This window comes from Mesoplodon bidens, assembly GCF_964165515.1.
Source record: "Mesoplodon bidens genome assembly, chromosome: 16".
NCBI classification, from domain to species: Eukaryota; Metazoa; Chordata; class Mammalia; order Artiodactyla; family Ziphiidae; genus Mesoplodon; species Mesoplodon bidens.
In genome coordinates, this window is record NC_138173.1 from 73,905,260 (window position 1) to 73,928,130 (window position 22,871).

General features: G+C 48.2%; 1 protein-coding gene across 1 annotated transcript in view; it reads right to left on the reverse strand.

The window, feature by feature from the left end:
• Positions 1-22,871, reverse strand: part of COL22A1 (collagen type XXII alpha 1 chain) — a gene marked incomplete at both ends in the record, with an annotated part of 241,676 nt that overhangs the window by 39,253 nt on the left and 179,552 nt on the right. The window contains 6 exons of the mRNA XM_081258732.1: positions 1,380-1,433; positions 4,474-4,527; positions 6,156-6,209; positions 13,031-13,084; positions 13,469-13,582; positions 19,765-19,812. Of these exons, the coding sequence (XP_081114858.1) occupies positions 1,380-1,433; positions 4,474-4,527; positions 6,156-6,209; positions 13,031-13,084; positions 13,469-13,582; positions 19,765-19,812 (378 nt within the window). The remainder of the gene's footprint in view (positions 1-1,379; positions 1,434-4,473; positions 4,528-6,155; positions 6,210-13,030; positions 13,085-13,468; positions 13,583-19,764; positions 19,813-22,871) is intronic.

Here is a 22,871-nt window from a genome sequence, read left to right on the forward strand (position 1 = left end):
GGGACTTCTCAGTGGGCTGCTTCAAAAGGATCATCTAGATGATGATCATAGAAAGAACCACGTAGCTCTTATTTTTCAATCTGGACATCCCTCCTGCCCCTAACCCGACCATCCCACACAGTGGGTCAGCGTGGAGTAATAGAAAGAATGCTGAAATGGGAATTTTCAAACTGACTTAACTCCCAACTTGGATATTAATTTCCTGTATGACCTTGGATGAGTGATATCACCCCCCCCGGGCTTTGTCTTCCTCATCTGAGGAGGAAGTGCTCCTGGCACCAGAGTCCAGAGGTACCAGGGCAGGGTTGACCTGCTTGCTAGCAATAGCCCTACCTGGAACACGACACTGAGATTTCTGTAGAGTGGGGTTTGCACCCGCTCGGACATTTCCTCACCATGTGACCCTGAACTGGTAGTTTTACTTCTCTTATGCCCACTTTCCTTATTTATAAAATGGAGACAATGATTCCTATTGATAGGGCAGTCAGATGAGATAAGGGATATCAAGGGACCGTACATTCCTTTAAGTGAATATGCATGTAGTGACTATGAGCACAGTGCCTGCTAAACTGAGGTTCACCTTTGCTTTATGGTTTTGAAACCAAGAATGGTCCCGACAGCTTCAAGCAATGAATGTAATGATGGTGTCTGAGACAAAAGTCTTGGATTCCAACTACCTCCACCCACCGGTGTAGTTTTAGGACCTTGACCTGTGACTTCCGCTTTCTTAATTTCACTTTTTTTTTTTTTTTTTTTTTGCGGTACGCGGGCCTCTCACTGTTGTGACCTCTCCCGTTGCGGAGCACAGGCTCCGGACGCGCAGGCTCAGCGGCCATGGCTCACGGGCCCAGCCGCTCCGCGGCATGTGGGATCTTCCCGGACTGGGGCATGAACCCATGTCCTCTGCATCGGCAGGCTGACTCTCAACCACTGCGCCACCAGGGAAGCCCTCACTCTGCTTTTTGAACAACTGGATAACAGTAGCTACCTCCTGCCTGACATACCACCTGGCTCATACCACAGACTCATGACGGGGTAGCTCCAAGGCTTTCTCCTCCCCTGTGCCTCTTCCAAATAGAAACCACACCAAAAAGGAATAGAGAGGTGGGGCTAAACCTTGAACCAGTTTGAATTGGTTGTAAGCTGAATTCTGGAATCACAGATTGCCAGGTCATTTCATCCAAGCCTTTAATTTAGAGGCGAGGTAACTAGGGTTCTAACATAAAGCAATTCCTCCTGTGGTCGACTAGTAGTGAACAGACCCTTGGAATGTGAGCCACAGGAGTTAAGGAGGACCACGGCAGGGCTGGCAAGCACTTGGGGTTCTGGGAAGGTCCAAACACAAACTGAAAGCACATCCTCTCCAATGAGGAACTTACTGGGGATCCTTGGATTCCTGGCGGTCCTGCAGCTCCGGCAATTCCAGCTGTTCCCTAAGGGTGGTAAAGCAGAAAGCCAGTTTGCTGTGTATCTGAACAGAGATCATCAGCACCTCCTCTTCGTGCATGAGGCAACGCACAGACCTTAGATCCTGTGCCCCTTCCCAGCTGTCTGAACTCTAAGTGTTTCAGAGGTGCTTCTGCCTTCCCCATCAGGCTGGGAGAGCCTCTGGGAACACAAAGATGTCGGGAGGACAGCAGCCGCATTTCAGGAGAGGCCAAAGCATTCACCGGGTAATTATCCATAAGATGAGAGTAAATGGTCTCACTTCAGAGTGGACATTTTCAGCTAACGTCAGGGAACATTTCAGGACAGCAGACAAGAAATAAACAATTGGATTTATCTTCCAGAGAGCTGAGGAAGGCAACTGCCTGTATCGACAATCCAGGGATGAAGAGATGCATAGATGGATAAAGGGAAGCGGAGTTGTACACAGGTAAGTGGTGCAGAGTGAGCCCCAGACAGGCTTCTGCCCTAGGGTTACTGCACGAGCCGTCCCTTCCACCTGCAGTCTAAAGCCCCATGTGTCAGAGCTCATAACCTGCCCTCCTCCACAACTTGGCTCAGGTATCAGCTTCCCAGTGAGACATTCTCTGCCTGCCAGACCCCAAACTGCAAGTCCCTGCTCCCTACCACCCCGTTTCCGCTTTTAGTTTTCTCCAGCCTTTGCGTCCATCTGACATCTTAATGATTCCCAAAAAGTTGCACTTCATGCAACTACTGAATTTCAGACAACAAGCTAGGATCCATCTTCCAACTCAGATAAAAATTCTGGAGATATATATATATATATATATGAACATATTTATATATATATATATATATAAATAGGTGGTTGAGGGAGTATCTAACAATATTTACAAAAACAAATCTATCCTGTAACTGGATTTGCTTCAAAATAATGTGAAGGAAGAAGGATATAGATGAAAACAAGAGTGGCCAAATAGCTGGGACATATTATGAGCAAGATATTCCCACCTTGTTTACTGGGAACTAAAACAGTGCCTTGGAGATAGCAGACACTCAATAGTTCTTGAATAAATGAATGAATTAGGAGCTCGGCTGGCTGGGTGATAAATGTAGAGGTTCTTTAGACTAATCGATGCATTGCTTCTTACTGGCTTTGATGCTTCAGTTTCCTTATCCACAGAGGCAGAAAGTGATATTGCCCATGCCATAGGGAGGTGGGGACTAAATGAGGCAATGTTTACGATGTGCTCAGCACAGAACTGAGGGTACCAGTTAGGAGTGCACCCTCTCCATGTCCTGGATCCCCAATGACTAGCTCAATGGGAAGTTACTTTACCTCTCTGCATCTCAGTTCCTTTGTAAAATGGAGAAAAAGGGGAAAAAAAAGAAAAAGACAGCACTGACTTGAGTTGTTGAGAGAACTGAGTAAGGTGATACATATAAAGAGTTAGCCAGCCAGCACCAGGTACATACTAAGAGGCCTCCGTAAAGGGCTCTCTGTTATCAGAGGTCTGATGACAGTGGTCTTCTTCTGTGCGTGTCTGTTGACCAACTCAAGACCAGGAGCCCTGCGGGTAATAACTAAGCATGGGATAACAAATAAGCAAGGTCTCACAGTACTTTACTGACACCTTTCCAGCAGTCTTTATTTAGTCCTTTTGCATACATTTACTGGGTGCCTATGTCATACCAGGTGCTGGCAAAGTTTTAGGGATACAGAAATGGCCACACCATGGTCTTGGACCTCAAGGAAACCTGACACAGTTGTAGAAGGTGTGTCTTATTTTCCATGTAAGACAAATCCTGGAGACGAGCTGCAGTCTGATTTGTCTCCACGTCTTTCACCAGGTGAGGACCCCGTAAATGTTCACGAAATAAAAAGATGTCGATAATATTTAGATAAACAGCCTAAGGTTCTTGCTCCCCTGCATCTGGGCTGCTGCAGGGGAAAATTACACATCTAACAGAATAATTGCACTTCTACTCCAGATTTGGATTATTTTACATAATTTTGCCAAAAGCTTTTGGCATCCTAGACTCTGGAATCTAGCTAAGCTAGCAGGTTGGGAAGAGGGTAAGGGTTTTACTGGAAGAAGAATGCTAACAGAGCACCAGAAAATAAACTGTGAAAGTAAAGAGCTTTGTCTTCTTGGCATCTATATATAACGTCATGAACACTTAAAAAAACAATGCATGATTGACCAGGAGGGTTAGCTGCCTGCTCCTGAGTTTCTTCTGCACGACTGGCCCCTAAACCTGAATGGGCAGCTGACTCAGCATCCATTCCCAAAGGCAATTAACAGTCCAAGCCACGGCACAAAGTGGAGGCTCAGTAAACACCTGCGTGATGCTGAATAAACCCATGAATCAGTTGGAGACAGACAAGCAGCCTAGACCAAAGGGAGGTAAATCTGCCAGGAAGAGCATCAGTCCATGTTAGCACCACAGCTACTGGAAGAGCAAGGCGGACATTTGTTTAGAGGGGGCGGAGGGTCAATGGGAACAAATGGGATGATATTAAAGGCTGTTGCTATAGTTAGACTGATAACAAGTGCCTTAGAATGACAGCGAATGAACTGTTGAAAATAGTAATAATACATAGTAATAACTTGCAGCTATTATTATTGTTATCAATTACAGTAAATCCAAGAAAGTCTGGGTTTGCACAGACACTCTGTGGTTCCCTGAGCCTCTCACCATGGGACAGTTTCCTACGGAAGAGGGAAAGTTGCTTCTATAATACATTTCTTACTTAAGAGCCTAACCTTGGAATTATCCCAGGCTTCCCCCAACCCGAGCTGGAGGAAAAACAGTCAGTGGAGCCTGTGCATCCCTGCCAATGCCCCCGTCCCGAGAGCATTCTGACTGCACTGTCCCTCAACGTAGCCACGTCACCCCAGATGCCGCCGCCACCTGCACTTTCACGTCACCCCAGACACCTCTCAGGTGCCAGCCCGCTCTTTCAAATAAGACGTCCGTCCATGTGATACCACCCCCAGGGAGTACGGAAGTACGCGCAAATGACAAGCCCAGAAGAGGAGGAGATTCAGAATAATTACTTACCGCTGGCCCAGGGTTCCCTGGGGGCCCCGTGAAACCTGGAACTCCTGGATGACCCTAGGAAAACACAAGGCAATTATTTTAAAGGAGTCCCCAAAAGTGGCACTTTGTGCAACTACCGGATTTCAGACAACAGGCTAGAATCCATCTTCTAACTCAGATAAAAATTCTGGATCTGTATATACATACATGAACATATTTATCTATCTATCTCTCTCTCTCTATCTATATATATGTATATAAATAGGTGGATGAGGGAGTATCTAACAATATTTACAAAAACAAGTCTATCCTGTAACTGGATTTGCTTCAAAATAATGTGAAGGAAGAAGGATATAGATGAAAACAAGAGTGGCCAAATAGCTGGAAGATATTATGACCAGGTGATAAATACAATGGGGTAATTTTCATTATACACTCTTATTTTGATGTATGTTTGAAGTATCCCATAATAAGAATTTAAAAACAAATAAATACATACACACACAATTTATACCCACAATGGAAATAGCTAGATTAACTGAATTATCGCATCTCTGACAGTATTACAGTTACTTTAAGAAAGAGATTCACGTCCCCCTGTGGAGAGGAGTCCGTGTGTATTATACAATGAGCTAAACCGCTTATGGGGCGAAGTGTATTGCATCATTTATTTAGGACAGCAATGTTATCAGACCAAACAAACCACCATGAAAGAAATGATCTCCGTGCCCTCCTCCTTCACCTCCTCCCACAGGGAAACACAAACTGTAGCATTCGGTGCAGAGATCACTGCCGTTCACAACTCCTAAGAATAATCCCCCCAAATTTTGTCTTTCAAGAACCAAGTGGAATTTTCACTGAGTATGTCATTCAGGCCTTCAGTACAGCTCTTGTCTCACTGCCCCTGGATTCTCTGCTCACAGGCCTCACCCTGTCATTGAATGAAAAGCCCTGTGAGGTTAGGGATTTGCCCAACACTCATCCTGTATCTCAGAGCCTGGTGCGGGGCCTGGCACGGGGCTGGTTTATGATGAGTACCGACCGAGAGACGGATAGAAGACTTCGCAGGAAAGGGGAAAGGCAGGAGGGAGAGAACACAGGAAAAGAGGGAAAAGAGGGACAGCAGCAAGGCACAGGCAGAGTAGCCAGTTTAAAGGGCTTAAAGGCTGTTAGAGGCTGAGGACCTGAGAGTGCAGGACGAGCTGGTAGCCCTGGATTGGAGACGAATGGGACACAGTGTTCAGATGCACATGGGGACAATCTTACAATGCATTTGGATCAGCGGTCCAGCGGGGCTGGATGGGCCCTGAGCAGAGAAGGGGTGTCTATGAAGCATTTTAGCTCACACAGTGAGAGTCATACAACAGAAGTGGTGGATGGGCCGGAAGAAAGAAGGGGGCGTTTTGCGTTTTGTAATGAATGATGGCCAGTTCAGTGAGCAAGAAGCACTAAAAGTAAACGAGTACAAAATTGTAAACTGCGTGTTTTTAAAGAAAAGAAAAGGTAGGCTCCTCGGATAACTGGGGAAGGGGAGTGTGACAGTGAACCAAGGTGGAAACCATGAAAACATGATTTAAAAATACATCCTACCAAAGGCAAAGAAGAGACAAGAAATGACTGCAGATACGGTGGGATGAAAGTTACCTAGGAAAAACAGTGATGTTTCTTCAGGGTGAATGTTTCACTGTAAAATAAGTTTTTACCTGATCACCTTTCTGTCCAATCTCACCATCTGCACCACGTTCTCCTTTACTTCCCTTAGGAGAAAAAAAAAAAAAAAAAGAAAATTATTGAAAATTTTGCTAGCGCTACGTTGCAAAAGAAAAATTTTGCAATGCATTCATTCTCTCATTCTTCATCAATTTCTTATCAAGTTTGTGCTGTAGGCCCAAACTAGCTGTGGGACCTTGAGCAGGTCATTTAAAGTCTGAGTGGTAGCTTTTTTTTTTTTTTTTTTTTTTTGCGGTACGCGGGCCCCTCACTGCTGCGGCCTCCCCCCTGCGGAGCACAGGCTCCGGACGCACAGGCCCAGCGGCCATGGCTCACGGGCCCAGCCGCGCATGTGGCCTGAACCCGCATCCCCTGCATCAGCAGGCGGACTCCCAACCACTGCGCCACCAGGGGAGCCCTGTAGCTTTTTTAATCTACAAAATAGAGTAATGATTGCCCCCCTCATGAAATGTGGGGAGAATAAAATCAAATAATACATGGAAAACACTTAGCATAGAGCTCAGGATATAGAAAGTGCAATAAATATAATTATTATTTTTTTACTATTTTGTATTTGAATCCTGGCTTTGTCATTTACTAATTGTGTGTCATTGGGCAAGTTGTTTCAATTCTCTGTTTCCTACTTCTAAAATGAGAATGGTAACAGTAGACTCATGGGGTTGTTGTGAGGATTAAATGAACTGAAATCTACAAAGTAGACTAGTGATGGCTTCAGTGTTAGCTCTCAGTAAGCATCAGCTATCATCATCCTCTTCATAGTTATCACTATGACCGTCATCACCATCATCGTCACTGTCGCCATCACTGCTGCTGTCATTATGACATCATCACCATCACAACCACTATCCTCCCCTCATACCAATCATCATCATCACCACCGCCATCGCTACAACATTCACTTCTGGCACCTCTGTCATCCTCCTCCTCCTCCCCTCCTTCACAGCACCATCATCTTCATTATCACGGTCATCAAGACATAGCATGCGACCTACCAAAAATATAGCTTTACACACTAATCCTGAAAGTAACATTCAAAGGTTCCAACCTCTCTTACCTGCCACCTCTTTGGCCCTGTGTTCAGTATGTTAACAAGTACGTTCCAGTAAAACGTTATTAAACAAAAACATTTCAGGTCCTTTAAAAGAATGTATTATGCAGTGAAAGAAGTCGTTGGCAATTAGTCAACCTTGGCTGTGTTTCCAGGCCTGTCCTCCCTTATCTTTGCATCTTGCAGATGATCATGTCCCTTCTTTGCTCTGTTTCTTCATTCAGTAAATGAAGGATGCGAGGGGGCAGGTCAGTCTACGAGGGTCCAGGTCCAGAACCTGCAACTCTCTCAGTGAAACATCACGCCCAGTCGTCTTCCCATCCAGACTGTTGTACCACATCAGCAGTTCACTGATGACCGTAACTACCTAATAACACCCTGGCTGCCTCCCTTGGGTATATTGGGAGGGTTAGGTGATCTAATTAATGCCTGTGAAGTGCCAAATGCTTTTGTGTAGAGGAAAAGAAAAAACAGGTTCAGAAGGGAAGAGCATTTGGTCCAACACGTTTGCGTGTCATTACGTCTACTGTTTTAAAATCTATGAAGCCAGCACTGTCTGCAGGCCACTTGATGACCTCAGTGAGAAGTGGTGACAGAACAGCACACTGCTCCTCCGACTGCCTGGGCTTCCCTGGTGACGCAGCGGCTGGGAGTCCGCCTGCCGATGCAGGGGACGCGGGTTCGTGCCCCGGTCCGGGAGGACCCCACGTGCCGCGGAGCGGCTGGGCCCGTGAGCCATGGCCGCTGAGCCTGCGCGTCCGGAGCCTGTGCTCCGCAATGGGAGAGGCCACAACAGTGAGAGGCCCGCGTACCACCAAAAAAAAAAAAAAAAAAAAAGTAAATAGTTTCCTTTCAATTTCCAGTCCTCAGTGTGGGCTTAGAATGGTTTCAACCCTCATCTCACAGCAACTAAATGGCAGCAGCTCAAGGACCTCCACAGTTGTCCTTGTCTCCTTCTCCACCGCAGCTGGGGATCAAAGCAAACACAGTCACCCCCAAGCCTGACTCACTTTCTTCCAGAAAAGAGGACTGACATTTACAGAGCCCCGACTCTGCCGGCTGCTCTTCCAGGGCGTCCACATGAGATCCCACTTCACGCATTTCTTTGTGTATATCCTGAGCTGATGCAAAGCAGTATTTAATATGTCTACATTATCTAATTTAGCCAGGAAAACTACTCAGTGAGGTAGGGGTTATTACCAGAGCATAGAGATAAGAAATCTGAAGACCAGAGAGGTGAAGTGATTCGCCTGAGGTCACACAGGTAATAAGAAACAAGATTTGGCATCTAATCCAGATCTCTCTGTATCCAAACTGCCTCCTCCTGATTAAGTTACTTTCCTGGTTATTTTCCTAGGTCATGATGCCTTGTCCCATTGGTCTTATAATGTCAAGAGCCCTAGATTTATAGTCTAGAAGCTCAACTGACCTTGCTGACCACGTTCTGGGAATCTTTCTATGCACCGAGAATACGGCAATCAAAAAAAAAAAAAAAAGATTAGAAACAACAAAACCAAAAAACCACCTGCCCACCTGGAGTTTACATTCCAGGGATGTTACGAGTTTACTACTTTGCTAGCTCAGCTCTCTTCAGTACATGCTTATTGAGGGTCCAATGGAAGGGCTTCATTTTTCCCGTTGAAAAGAAGGGAAGAAACTCCCACCACAAGCCCTTGTATTAGAGCATTTACTTCAGAAGACTTGACACTGTGCGTTCTTTCTCTGTCTCTTTGAAATGTATGTAAGCCCTTTTCAAAGCTGAATAAGACTTTTGCCAGCTCTAGGACCCAGGAAAGTCTTTCTCAAGGACCTGGGGACATCTCTTTGAAGTGTAATCAACAAGGAAGATAAAGCCCCATCTCCCAGGTTCTAAAGGAAAGAAGGAGTCTAACTTCGCGGTCCCTCGTTCCAAGCTGCAAAGAGAAGTTTGATTTACTTTTGTACCAAACGGATTCACTAAAGCAGATGGGCACTCCGATTACCAGGTGAATTCGGATGAACATGGCAAACGGTGCTACACGGTCCTCTTACACGGGAACTAGTTGTTGTTCATCCTGAGGACGCACACATCATGGGTCATAGCTGCTTAGCCATAGAAAAAGGTGAGATTTCTTTGTCTTTACAATCTCTTAGCAAAATTGCCTGTGATGCCTTATAATACTCTGGCTTAATGTTTGTACAAAAATAAAGTTATTTCCCCTCTTTTCTTTGTGGACAGGTTTTCTGGTTTGGGAGAAGATTCTGTTTAGTTTTTAAGTATATTTCCTCAACACCATCATTTGCTAAGTGCATAATGTAACAATTATTTAGAGGTTACGTTCCTAGCAGATGCTGGCTTTTGGGAATCCATCAAACAGGTAATTCTCTCCAGGAGTTTACAAACTGTTGAGGGCAGGGCCTAAACTTTCTCAAATTAGTAAGTCTCTGCTTTTCTCAGAATAAGCCCTGTCCCTGAAATTGTGCCTGCTGTTTCTCTGCCTAGAAAACTCTTCCCCAAGAATGCCTGGCAAAGCGCTGCCTAACTTTCCAATGCAACTAAAGTCCCACCTCCCACTCCAGGTGGCCTTCACAGGTGACCTCTGCCCCCATGGCATTATTTTCCTTAAAATCATTGAACTCTTCTCCTGGAAATCTGTTATAGTTGTTATTAACTCAGAGAGAGGAACAATCATGAGGACCTGCCACAGTTACACGCATCTCACATTTCCTACGAGCGGGGCACCATGCCTGGTGCTTTGTAAATGTTTCCTTGTTTTAAGTGTCACATCCTCTCTGTGAGATGAGCCACGTAGTTCTTCTTTTACAGATGAGGGACCCCAGGTTCAGAAAAGTCAAAGTTACCCAAGTCTTCTAATTAGTGAGCGCAATTCACTCAGCTCCTAAGAGGCAGAACCGGGCTGGAGAACCACGGACCCCTCACTGCTCTCGGCGGCCTGGGCCCCAGTCTGATTTTTCTAAGGGTCATGACCTTGTAGATCTTTCTTCTCCAACACATCAGGCCTTAGGAAGCATGGCCCACGTCTGACCTAGCTCTTCCTCCTGACGTGGAAGGGAGTTGTTTAAGGGCATGCGTGGTGAGAATCTTTCAGGATTGAGGCAGCTGTGGGTGAAAAGAGGCCTCTCCTGAAGACAGCAGGGACTCAGCGGCTCTGGGTTGCCTTCTGGGAAGAATGGGATTCCAGGGCCTTTTCTGGCAGTTCTAGTAACAGCAGAGGAGGTATTATCTCTGCTCCCAGAATCATCCAGAACCTCCAAGGCAGTGGGGGGATGGGGGTGGGCGGCTTCTGCTCATTTAGCATCTCCAGTCCCTGCAGTTCCCATTACATGACTGGTGGACACGTGGACGAGAAGAAAGCCATCTTTTTCATGAAGGATAGGATAAGCGGCACTTCCAAACTGGAAGGCGCTATTGCATCTGACTCTGCAGAAAACCGCCTTTCCAGAAAATCACGTTCTCATTACCATCTTGCTCCTTCGTCCTCTACGTGGACTGTAATCATAACAACAACCACTGTATCTCCAGACCCTACCTTTTAGAGGCAGTGTCTTAGGCAGCTCGAAAGCTCTGCAATGAAGCTCTGGATTTGACGGTGTCATTAACCTCCCCAGACCCAGCAGCCAAAGAGAGCAGCTGCAGATCTGCGAGAAAAATCCTGGGGAGGCTGATTTCCCAGACGCTGGAATCACCATCGCACACAATGAAGCAAATCAAACCTTCTTGATGACGCATGTGACCAGTGAACACCCAGGGCCTTTGGTTATAGAAGGACGCTAACAATGACCATACATGCTCCACTGTGGGCAGCATTTTCAATTTACAGATTCATCCTGGTGTCCGCAGGTCTGGCAGAGATCCTGTTTGATAACTGAGGCTCAACAGAAAGGAAAGGAAACACTCCTCTGTGCTGCTTTCTGGAGAGGGGCGTGGCATGAAGAGCACAGAGACAGGCTTGAATTTGAAGCCAAGAACCAGGGCAAGCCTGTGAGTCCTCAGATGAGACACTAAAATCCTCTGCAGCTCACCTTCCCAGCAATAGGTGGCGGTAGGGGGAAGCTATTACAGGGTCTGTAGGGAGACAGTGTAGGTAGAAGCTAGGCTCCCCCGCGGGGAGCTGTCCTTGGTGCTGCCGGCGGTGGTAGCATTACCGGGGGTATAACAGCACAGTAACTAGTGCGGCTCCTGGAGCTGGACAGGCAGGGATTCACCTTGGCTACACCACCTACTAGTTCTGTAATACTGGCATTTAATCTTGCTCCACCTTAGTTTCCTGCTCTGCCAAGTGGAACGGCATCTCCACTTCCTAGGACGATGCTCACCATCGCAGGAGACAACAGTGTAACGCGGGTAAACTGGCCCTTAACACACCAGGCACAGTGTGTCCTGCAGTCCCTGGGGGCTCATCCTGTAGTGTGGACCCTGAGAACTTCTCACAGTCACCATGGACTTCCAAGAGGGGGGAAAAACCCCGTCTTTCAGATGCAGCACTAATTTCTGTCCTTTTTCCGGGTGGAGGCTTTCTTTGGCTTCCTCTGACTCTGTAAAGGAACAAACCCTCCCTTGAAGGGAATTTTAAAGGAACAAAGGCAGTGCACGTGTCCCAAGACACCAACCCTGCAGGAGCAGTCAGGCTGACAAGAGAAAACGATTCCTACTCAGTGGAGGGAACGCCTTACCTGCATAATTGATTGGCTTTTGTTTCTCTGAATAAAGGTCATTCCATGGTAGAGGTGGCACCCAGCAGCTGGCAAGATGACAACAAGGGCTGAGGATCAGCTGAAATTACCCACTGCAGAATCCTCCAGGCAAAGGGGTTAGCCAGTGTTTATGACCCCAGAAAAGAAGGGTCACCCTCAGCACATAGCACAGAGGATGCGAGGCTGTGCTGGTATCTCTTAGCCTAACACTGCCCCCGGGCAGAATCTCTTGTTCCATCTACACTGAGACCTGACATCTGTAGTTCCTGAAGCAGGAGTCTTAGGTTTGTCAAAACCCTATAAAACTTCAGTGTCTCTGGATAACAACTAGATGTCTAACCTGCCAGCCAGGGCCTGGGAGATCTGGCTGTTTTCCATCCTGAGACCCCACAGGCCCCTGGCTTTGCTGTCACACTGTCATATTTCTGTTTGCTTCCTTGCCTTTTTTTTTTTTTACAATACGCGGGCTTCTCACTGCTGTGGCCTCTCCCGTTGCGGAATACAGGCTCCGGATGCGCAGGCCCAGCGGCCATGGCTCACGGGCCCAGCCGCTCCATGGCATGTGGGATCCTCCCGGATCGGGGCACGAACCCGTGTCCCCGGCATCGGCAGGCGGACCCCCAACCACTGCGCCACCAGGGAAGCCCCCAAGTTCCTTTTATGTATGATATTGTGCAACTCTTCCCTCTCTCTGAAGTTGTTTTTATTCACATCGTTAGTGGGTGGAGAAATTGAGGCCCAGAGAGGTCAAGAATTTTGCCTAAGGTCACACAGCTCCAAAGACTCAACTCAGGGGTGGGACTCGAGTTCGGAGCTGTCTGACCCCAAAGCTCATGTCTTAACCAGCACTACACATTCCTATCTCATAGCTCATCTATACTTTCAGCCACTCAAGTATTTGTCTATGAGCAATCTAAGACTCAACAAGTTCAAGGGCCGCTTCCCATGGTCACTGAGACAGTCAGTGCTAAGGAGATAACGTGAACTTGGATTTTCTGATTTTAAAATCATTGTTCCTTTCCACTGGACGTCACTCTTCCTCAAACGTCGGTTCACCAGTGAGATGAGAATAAACGCACATGATTTTTATGAAAGCTCACTGACCTGTGGCCCACCTATTCCTGGGGGCCCTGGGAGGCCTCTGGGCCCAGCATCTCCCTGCAGCAGGAATAATGGGGAAGAAAACAAAACAAAACAAAACAGCAAGAATGAGTGTCTGGAGCCCATGCCCAGAGTCATCGGCAAGCCATCCTCTTACACATGCACTCACTGACTTCCCACCGCCTTCCCTGTCCCTTGCCCCACCCTACCGTGTGTCTGAGCAAAGGGTGTAGGTGGGCGGCTGTGCGTTCATGGCCATCACCCACCACCAATGTGGCAGCTGGTATGAGAGCCAGTCCCCAAGGGCCCCATGGCCCTACCTCCCACTTCTGTGCCGTTGCGTAGAATCCCCCCTTGTGTCCCCGAGATGCGGTGCTGAGGTCTCCCAGGTGATGCATTCCATTACAGTGACAAAAACTAAGTTTCCCCTTTTCTCCTTACCTTTTTCCCTTCTGTGCCTTCTCTCCCTGGCTTTCCTGGGAGACCTTTGTCCCCTTTAAAACCTGGAAGACCAGGGAGGCCTGGGGGACCTGGGGGACAGTCATTGCACACATCCTGAGAAAAAGAGCAGAAACAGTACAGTTACTTATAAAACAAAAGGTGGCCCATGGTTCCTACCTTTCCAGACAGGAAGAAGCCAGCAAATGATGAAAAGGAAACAGGTGGATTGAGTCACTACCCACACAGCTTGTGTCAAACTTTGCATTTTTCTCTCTTGGTCTTAAATTTGATTTCAGCACTGATACATCTGATATATCTGGATTATTACCACATTTCTCCCTACTTCTGGCCAGACTGCTGAAATGTAGCCCAAGATGAGGATGTCGAAAGCGAAGATGTACCAATGTCTGTGAGCGTCTGAAAACATTCACAGTACAGATTTAATGCCAACAGTTAGTCCTGTTAAAGACAGCATGCTCTGTCCCTAAGACTAGAGACAAGACAGAGCTGGGAACTGCGTTCTCTGTCTGGTGGGTTTGCCCAAGAGGTTTCTGAACAAAGCAGCAAAAACAAGAAAGCAACAAGCACCCACCCTTGGGAGTCTCCTGCTGTGACACACACACCAAGTCTCACCGTGCCTGGCATTATTCTTTGTTCAGAGTAGGCATTTAATAACTGTTCCCCGGAATGGACCTTTGCTCCACTCCTTTGAGGCAGGTAAGTGCTGTCCCTGGAGTGAACGTAAAGTTCTCAGCCCAGAGAACAGGTTCTCCGGCTTGTCTGCGTCCTCCCCAGATCTTACATTTTGGAGCACAGTAAACACCAAATAAAATTCACAGGCTTGACCACACTCTCATCCATGTCACACCCCAGGGGCTTGGTATGCTCCTTCCATGCCCTTCTCTCTAATCCTCACTCTCTTCCTCCCCTCTTCTCTCCCTGCTATAAGGGTTCAATGAGATAAAACAAAGAGGCCTCTCAGAATAGTGGCAGATCATTCCCAGTGCTTTGGGCTATTATGAATTCATGTATCCACCCAGCAGCTCCCTCCCTGTTAGGCACGGTGCTTTTCTGCTTTGAGACCACAACGAGCACACGTCTTGAAGGGCTCATGGTTCATGTACAACTGACACAAACAAACGCATTAACTAGGCTTCCGGGATGCTCCACTGGAGAGATCGGCAAAGACTTGTTCATATTCAATGAGCTGATGTTTCAGGTGACTTGGCATTCTAATCGGTCTCTAGGGCTTCCCTGGTGGCGCAGTGGTTGAGAGTCCGCCTGCCAATGCAGGGGACACGGGTTCGTGCCCAAGTCCGGGAAGATCCCACATGCCGCGGAGCGGCTGGGCCCGTGATCCATGGCCGCTGAGCCTGCGCGTCCGGAGCCTGTGCTCCGCAACGGGAGAGGCCACAATAGTGAGAGGCCCGCATACAGCAAAAAAATAAAAAATAAATAAAAATAAATAAATAAAAAATAAAAATAAAAATAAACCCCAAAAAACAAATCGGTCTCTAATTCAGGATGGAAGGGCTTTCGTCATCAAAAAAGCAACTCTGAACGGTCCACCTTCCTTTTAGGCACTTACTCCTACTCAGTATTTGAAGATTCTTTAGCAGTGTCCTACTCCAAGAAGCCTTCCTGATGGCTTCACACTGGGGATATGTTCCTGCTCCCATGGACCCAGGAATTCCTGCTATGGAAGCACCTGTCTCACTATTGAGGAGATTTGTTTATAGCTCCAAGCCCTCCCTACCAGGCAAAAAAGTGTTAGCTCTCCGAGAACAGAGGTAGAGTTGCTTTATCTTTGGACGTCCACTCCGTAGCAAATCACCTTCCGCAGAGCATGAGTTCCATAAATGAGGGAACCAGCCGACCTGACCAACCACCAACCAATCGGCCACTGACCTTCTGGCACCCAGTGTCATCTTCCTTTACTGGTGGTTTCAGATGCTGGTTGAATGTTTTTGGAGAATGAGGAGTACCAAATGTTGGGCTACATGAAGAAATGGCAGGTGAGAGAAGCTGAAGGATACTGTTTCCAGTTGCTGTTTTTTGTTTGGAAGAGTGGCAGACTTGGAAGGAACTCACCTATCTCATCTATTCCTAGACCTTCTCTATAGTTCCTTAAAATGAGATACAGCCATCAAACATGGCAACGATATGCACAGGATGAGATTTTTTGGACTTGGTGGGCGCAAGGGTGATTGGGAACCATTCTTTGCAGCGGGATCCACAACATTAAGAAACTGTATCTGAGCAAATACAAAACGTCACTACTTTCCAATTTCTTTTCCATTTGTGGCATGGGTAACTCAGCCTGGGTGTGTCTTAGTCACACATTCTGTGTAGGATTGTTCCCTGATGACCAGAACAGCCCCCAGCAGCCCCCGGACTTGCCAGTGAGGGGGCTGGATCAGGCTCTGGAATCCAGTGAGCACAGGGCAAGACCAGCCCCCCACCTGCTGTCCCACCAATGCTCACTTTGGCTCCTGTGCACCTGGGGCCCCCAGTCCCTCCTGACCTGGGCTACCGGAAATGCCTTGACACTAGTGTTGGGGCCCAGGGTGGGCTGCCCCAAAATGTCTCAATAGCATATAATTTTGAACTAAAGATACGTAAGAAATGGCCAGTGCAAGAGGGACACTGGCCCTTCTGTCTGTCTCCCTGAAAGCAAGAAATAAACCTCTAATGTGAAAAGTACCCTCCCTACATTTGGAAGTAGAACAACTACTTTATCCCCAGAAACAGGGATTTCAAGGCGGAAAAGCCTGTATGAACAAACCTTTTTAAATTTACTACCCTAAGTCCAAGCTCCGTTTAGATTCTTTTTTTTTTATTAGTTTCTGCTTTATAACAAAGTGAATCAGTTATACATATACATCTGTTCCCATATCCCTTCCCTAGATTCTTCACTAATTAAGGACCCAAAGCCCAAGTTTCTTTGCCCTGTCAATTCCTCACAAATGTATTGTTTCTTTATCCAAAAAGTATAAAAGCTGCCTGTTTTGGCCACATCTTAGATCCCATTTCTATGAGACCTCCATGTGCACAAATTAAAATGTATTTAATCTTCTTCTGTTAATGTCGTGTGTCAATTTCATTATTAGTCTGGCCACAAGAACTCCAGAGGGATTATAGGGGGAAATTTCTCCCTCCCTGTCACTAGCCAGGCTTCTGCTTCCAGCTAGACGGGCTTGCCCAGACCCCACCAAAGCCTCTGCCCACTTGGGATCACGGCTTCACCTCTCCAAGCCTCAGTCCCTTATCTGTGAGATGAGAACCTGAGAGTCTGGGGAGAAATACATGAGATAATGAGTGGAAAACGCCTGATGCCACGCCTGGCACACGGTGACAGCACAGGAATTTCAGCTGCTACATGTGTCACTGTGGTTTCAGTTGTTACTTTCCTCCCTAAATCTGTTGCTTTGTCCCGCTGGCAGATCAGATGCCCCTGATCGTCAATACTGACTCCCAACTTTTCCACTGAGTCATCTCAGGCAAGTCACTTAGTCCCTTTGAGTCTATTTCCGTATCTGTTAATAAGGATCGTTCTCCTACCTTAGGAGAGGGATGTGAGACTGAAATAACACATGTGAAGCATTTAGCACGTTGCAGGGATCCAATCTGTAAATACAGACTCCCTCTCGCCTCCATCCCCTTCCTTTTTCCTGAGACATTTTCAGCAAAGCCGGCTGGCTGTGTCACTGTATTTGGTGTAGGACAGCATATCAAGCAAGCGCTCAATCAAATGTGTACAACTGGAGGAATGCTGTAGGCTCTGCCAGGCGTAGAAATCACCTCCAGATCATCTCATGCAAGTTCTTGCTGGATTCCTGAATCCTCACTGCAGATTCCTGCCAAAGGGTTGTGGAGCCTACATTTCAAACCTCCAGGTGACAGGCCAGAAACTCACTACTGCCTGTCCTTCGTCAGGCAGCTGTCAGGAAGCTCGGACGCACGCAAAGATGAAGTCGGAGAGCAGAGGGGCTAGAGCACGGGACGTGGAGTTGGTCACACGGGGTCTGAGTCTTCGCTCTGCCACCAGCCAGCTCTGTGGCCTTGAACAAGTGACTGATCCCTCTGTGCCCAATCTCCTGCCCTGTCAAATGCAGCACATAATAGTACCCACCCACCGGGGTGTTGCTGAGGGTAGGATGAGGTAATATTTACCCCAGGGAATCATCTAATGGAGAGGCCCTGAGGATGACCTCCCCGGGCACAGATCCAACTATGGAAGTTCATTAAACAGGAACTCTTAGGAGGCAAAGTTTCTAACCAGGCAGTTTTCCAACTATCAGAATGAGGCAAATTTTCTGTAATAAAAGATACCTTCTTAGCAAGAGAGGGTCCTGCCACCAGCCCACCTGGACCAGATCATCATCAAGACGGCAGCAGGTGATTATAAAACAGGGAACTAAGACAGCTGACTTCACAGACCTGGGCAAACCCGCAGAGCCCAGGCTCTTGTCCACAGGGTTGCCAGGCAAAGAACAGCTCTGTAGGGCCAGGGAGTCTCAGGTGCTTCCCTGAATGTAGGTGCTCACATTCTCTCTGCGGTTCCTGGGTGCTCTGAGGAACACAGCTGCATCCTTTAGCAGGTAAGAAGTATCGATTTGACTAAATACCTATCTTAATGCTGTAGCCATAAAGCATTAACCCATGCAGCATTCACCCCTATTATCATTGCCATCAGGACTGGGACACCTTGAGGTTGAAATCCTTGGTGAGGCTGTGGGGTGGGGAAGACAGGGGCTGATGCAAACCCAGGGCCTTCCAGCGGGACACAGTTAGGAAAAAATGACCGAGAACGTAAACGCCTGTAGTAAACAAGGCTGGAATCAATAGATAATGAATTCTTGCCATGTCCTTGTTGTAAAAACAACACAAAATTCCCTCTTGTCAATGAAAATCAGGAAAGATTGCTCTATTACTACTCATTTTCCAATGAAATGTGTAATTTTCCATCAAGGCATCTCAATGCATAAAGAGATGAAGAGGCCCAAGCTTCTGAGAAGGATTTCTTTTCCCTTTTGTTCTCCTCCCTCGCTCTCATGCAAGAACCAGGTATTTTCCGACACCTCCCAAGTGGTTTTTTGAAAACAGGAAGTGAGGGAGAGGGTGGTCACACAGAATCCCAGGCCAAGCTTCACCCGAAGTTAAGACAAAAGCTTGGAACAGAGGCAGCCAAGGGTCCTCCACACGCACGGCCGCAGGACTGCTCTTCCTGAAACACAAACCTTATCCTGCCTCTGTCTTGCTCACAGCCTTCCCCAGTTCCTCTCTTTAAGCACCGAGGTCCCTGGCCAGGCTCCTGGGCATCCAGCTCTCCGTGGCCTACCTCGGCAGAGCTGTGCTGAACTCGCGTCTTCTGCCGCTCGTGGAGAAGGCGCACGTGGTTTGTACCATGAGCGCAGCGCGCGCTCCGATCTGGCTCCACCGCCCTGCACCTGCACTCTGGACCTCGCCCCAGAAGAAACCCCACCCGGCCTGTCTGACTCTGCCCGTGCGTCCTCTCAGAACTCCAGGATGCACTCCTGTGTGGCGTCAAAGGTGAGCCTCTGGAATCAGTGAGGAGTGGACTCTAGTCCCATAAAGTCACTGACCCTGGGCTTCCCTGGTGGCGCAGTGGTTGAGAGTCCGCCTGCCAATGCAGGGGACACGGGTTCATGCCCCGGTCCGGGAGGATCCCACATGCCGCGGAGTGGCTGGGCCCGTGAGCCATGGCCGCTGAGCCTGCGCGTCCGGAGCCTGTGCTCCACCACGGGAGAGGCCACAGCAGTGAGGGGCTCGCGTACCACACACACACACACAAAAGTCACTGACCCTCACAGCGACTCAGGTTTCTAACAAGCAAAACAAGAGCATAAATAGTACCAACATCAGAGAGTGATCGTGGATATAAAACAAGAGACACGCGGGAAGCATTTCGCATAGCACTGCCTGGGAGGATTTCCTGTGATGATGGATCTTATTGTCCAATAAGGTAGCCACTAGCCACAGGTGGCGAGTAAGTACTTGGAATGTGGCTAGTGTGACCAAGGACTGGAACTGCTAATTGCATTTAATTTTAATTAACTTACATTTAAATTGACACATGGCCAGTGGCTGCCCCACTGGACAGTGGATTTTAGCACACTGCTGGCGCACAGTGAGTGAGTTCTCAAGAAATGTTGCTATCGTTGTTAATATTATAACACAGTTGTTCAGACAAAGAGAAAAGCACATATTATTGAGATCTCTAATCCCCCCATCACCATTTTCAAAACGCATGCACATTTATTTTATGCTCTTACCTTAACCAAGAGATTTATGTCCCCTGGAGACAGTAGTGAAGAGGGGCCCTGTCAAAATAAACATCAATGAATACAGACGTACACACATGCATGCACACTGCATACTCCATGCTTCTTTAGACAGCACGCAGCCTTCAAAATGCAAGCTGTAACACATGACGAAGTTGTGCCAGGCACAGGATGACAGGCGCCCTGCCTACGCCCCACGCTTGGGAGCCACAGAAAGCCTTGGCAGCCCAAGTGCACGGGCTGCCAGTCCTGAGTCTGACATCAGCCTTTCTGGTCCCCGGTCTCCTTCTTCTGGCCCTTTCTCTTCTCCTGGTGGCCTCTCCTCCCCACTTCCATCAAAACCAATAGGTCCTATGGGTACCGTGCAAGACAAAGGGGCGGACGGCCCTTCATTCCCCAGATGGGTAGTAGCTGTCGCTATTAGTCATTCACAATCTAGCATGATTTTAAAGCAATTTCTTCAGCTTTCATAGGTGAAATAGCATTTTAAACCTCACTCATCATTATGAGTTGGAAGTCTCTAACTTCAGGAAGGAGATTTCAGAAATCAGGAGTAATTACGAAGCCTCTGAAGGTGTGTAGGAGTCTGTGGGTCGCTGACTTCACATTCAAACCCATGGTGAGTTGGAACATGGCATGTGATGATTGTGGTCAGCACGGAGCCCAAGCGGAGCAGAGGCTGGGCTCACACTGGGGTTCAAGGGACAGGAAGCTGGGAAGGAAATGGAAACTCAAAGGCAGACACTAAAGTGAGGAAGGGATTCTTAGGAAAGAAATGGGAGACTGGTGTGCTACTTCACAAACTTCTAAATTGTGCAGTGGAAAAGGAGTACCAGAGAATCCACTCTCCAGAGGGCAGGTGGCAGAGTTGCCTCTAGGTTTTCCAGATTTTCCTCTGTGGCCACAATCGGACTTGTGGTGGCTGATTCCTTCTGATTAAGTTTGACTTTGGGTTTATGAATTATGAATCCAGTCTAGCCTCTTAACGAGACAATTCCCCTGGCTACCCACCCGCTCTCCCTGGCCCCATGGGGTTTCTGCCACATCCTGTGGCTACAGAAAGCCATGGGACAGTAGCATCGTATATGTTTGCATAGGATAATCTTGGCAGTGGCTGGGCGGTATGCCTGTGTTTTCTGAGTTGAAATGCTCAAGTATTCTATCAACGCTCTGGTCTATTTCAAGAGGACACCCAAGAGAGACTGGGGTTGGACTGGCTCAGGTTTGGAGGTTTTGAAGGAACTACTAGCCCGCAGGGAGAGCTCACGTGGGCTGCATCTGCTGAACAAAGCCGAGGACGTCCTTAGTTACCTGGGACCGACCCTCAGGAGGAAGGCCAACTTGTGGCACGTTAATGAAAGCTTTAAAAGGGGGAGAGGGCTTTTATTTTGACGCCTTATGTTTTCCCCTGGGAAGTTAATAACCGAAGATTCCTATTGCTCAAATTGGGACACTTTCACACTGCTGGCCTTGTATTCTTTGGAATATTTTTCTGCTGTCATTTGAGCCCCTTGTAGAGTTAGGATGAGCTCTATTAGCACGGCTGGGCATCAGTTAGAAAAGGAGAGAGAACAAGGAGTGAGTTCCCTGTCTAGGTACAGCGTGCCCTTGGGGATAATTCAGTTAGTGTCCTGTTGTGGCCCATTTCTGTGGGTCTCACAAGATAGGTCTGAATACACAGGAGCAAGGCCGTTGTGGGGTGGTGGGCTTCTGAAGGTGGACACAGGATGCATCAGAGATCGCCATGTTCGCTCTGGAGGAACTGGCTGTTGGTGGGATAAGAGAACAGGAGTGGAAGGTGCTGGGGTGTAGGAGGCATAGTCTGTGCCCTGCTTAGACCCTCCTTCCCTCCTGGTGTGCCCAACCACCAGCTGCCGGGACGCTGGCTGGAAGGTCACACAGAGACATTACACAGTCAATAATGAGCTGATATGGAGGTGGGTAAGGGCGCCGGCCTCTTGACTCGAGAGGGGCCAGCTCTGCGGTGCCGCTCGCTCCCCGGAGGATGGGAATGAACCTAGATTCCAGCTGAGCCCACAACTTCGACTGCCTTTTCCCCACCTCGCCCTGCTTTCTTCAATCCTGGCAGCTTTCACCTCAATCAGTTGGCACAAGAATCCTCACCAGAGGCTCTGCTTCCAGAGAACCCAAGGCTAGACAGAGGAATTCCCAGGACAGGGATTCTAGGGGTGCAGCACTGGAGAAACACTGCAGGCCCCCCTCTCCACCCCGAGGGATGATGACTGTAGGAGAGGCCTAGCTCAGCAGGCCTGGGTTGTCCAAAGCCTGCACGTTCCAAAGGTCCGGCCCTGGCTGGCTCCTGGGAGATAACTTCTAAGTCCTTGGAATGCCCTGCCCGATAAGAGTGGCTTTGTTTACCTAGGGTGTTGGGCCACGCAGATAACTTATGCTAACACTGTGATCTATGGTGGGGTCCTTGGGCCACGTGGGACGGCTGGAGATGGTGGAGTAACCAAGACCAGCCAGGGAGGCACACCACACCTACAAGACCTGGACACCAAGGTTTGCCTGAGCGTCCCTCAGTGGCAACGCCTGCTGCATTTCAGAGCACTCATGGTCATCCACGTGCCCTCTGATTATACACACTGCTGGGAAAATGGAGTGCTGGAGGGGACACCTGGAACCCTGACCTCGTCTCTCAGGCCTGCATCTCCTCCGTGCGCTGCTCTTATTCTGCACCCTTCACTGTAATAAACCATCAATCGTCGTGAGGCTAACAGCTTTCCTGAGTTCCGGGAGCCCTTCTGGTGAATCACTGAACCAGAGGGGGGTCTTGGGGACCCTTGAAAACATGACTCATCTGATTAGCGAGATCACAGAGACCAACAGCTACCCAGCGGGACTTGGGACCACCTGGGGGGAGTGTGTTCAGTGAATTTAAAGGTAGTCAAAGAGAGACCCATCCTCTCTCTATCTCTCTCTCTGCTCTGCTGGTGACCAAGCCATGGACATCACAGTTAGTCCACCTTGTCAGCTGGACTCTGCTGATGTAATTTTCTCTGCAGAGGTGTCAAGGTCTGGATTTGGGAGGGGTCATCTGAACCCCCTTCAGCCTTTGGCCTGAACCTTACTCTTTC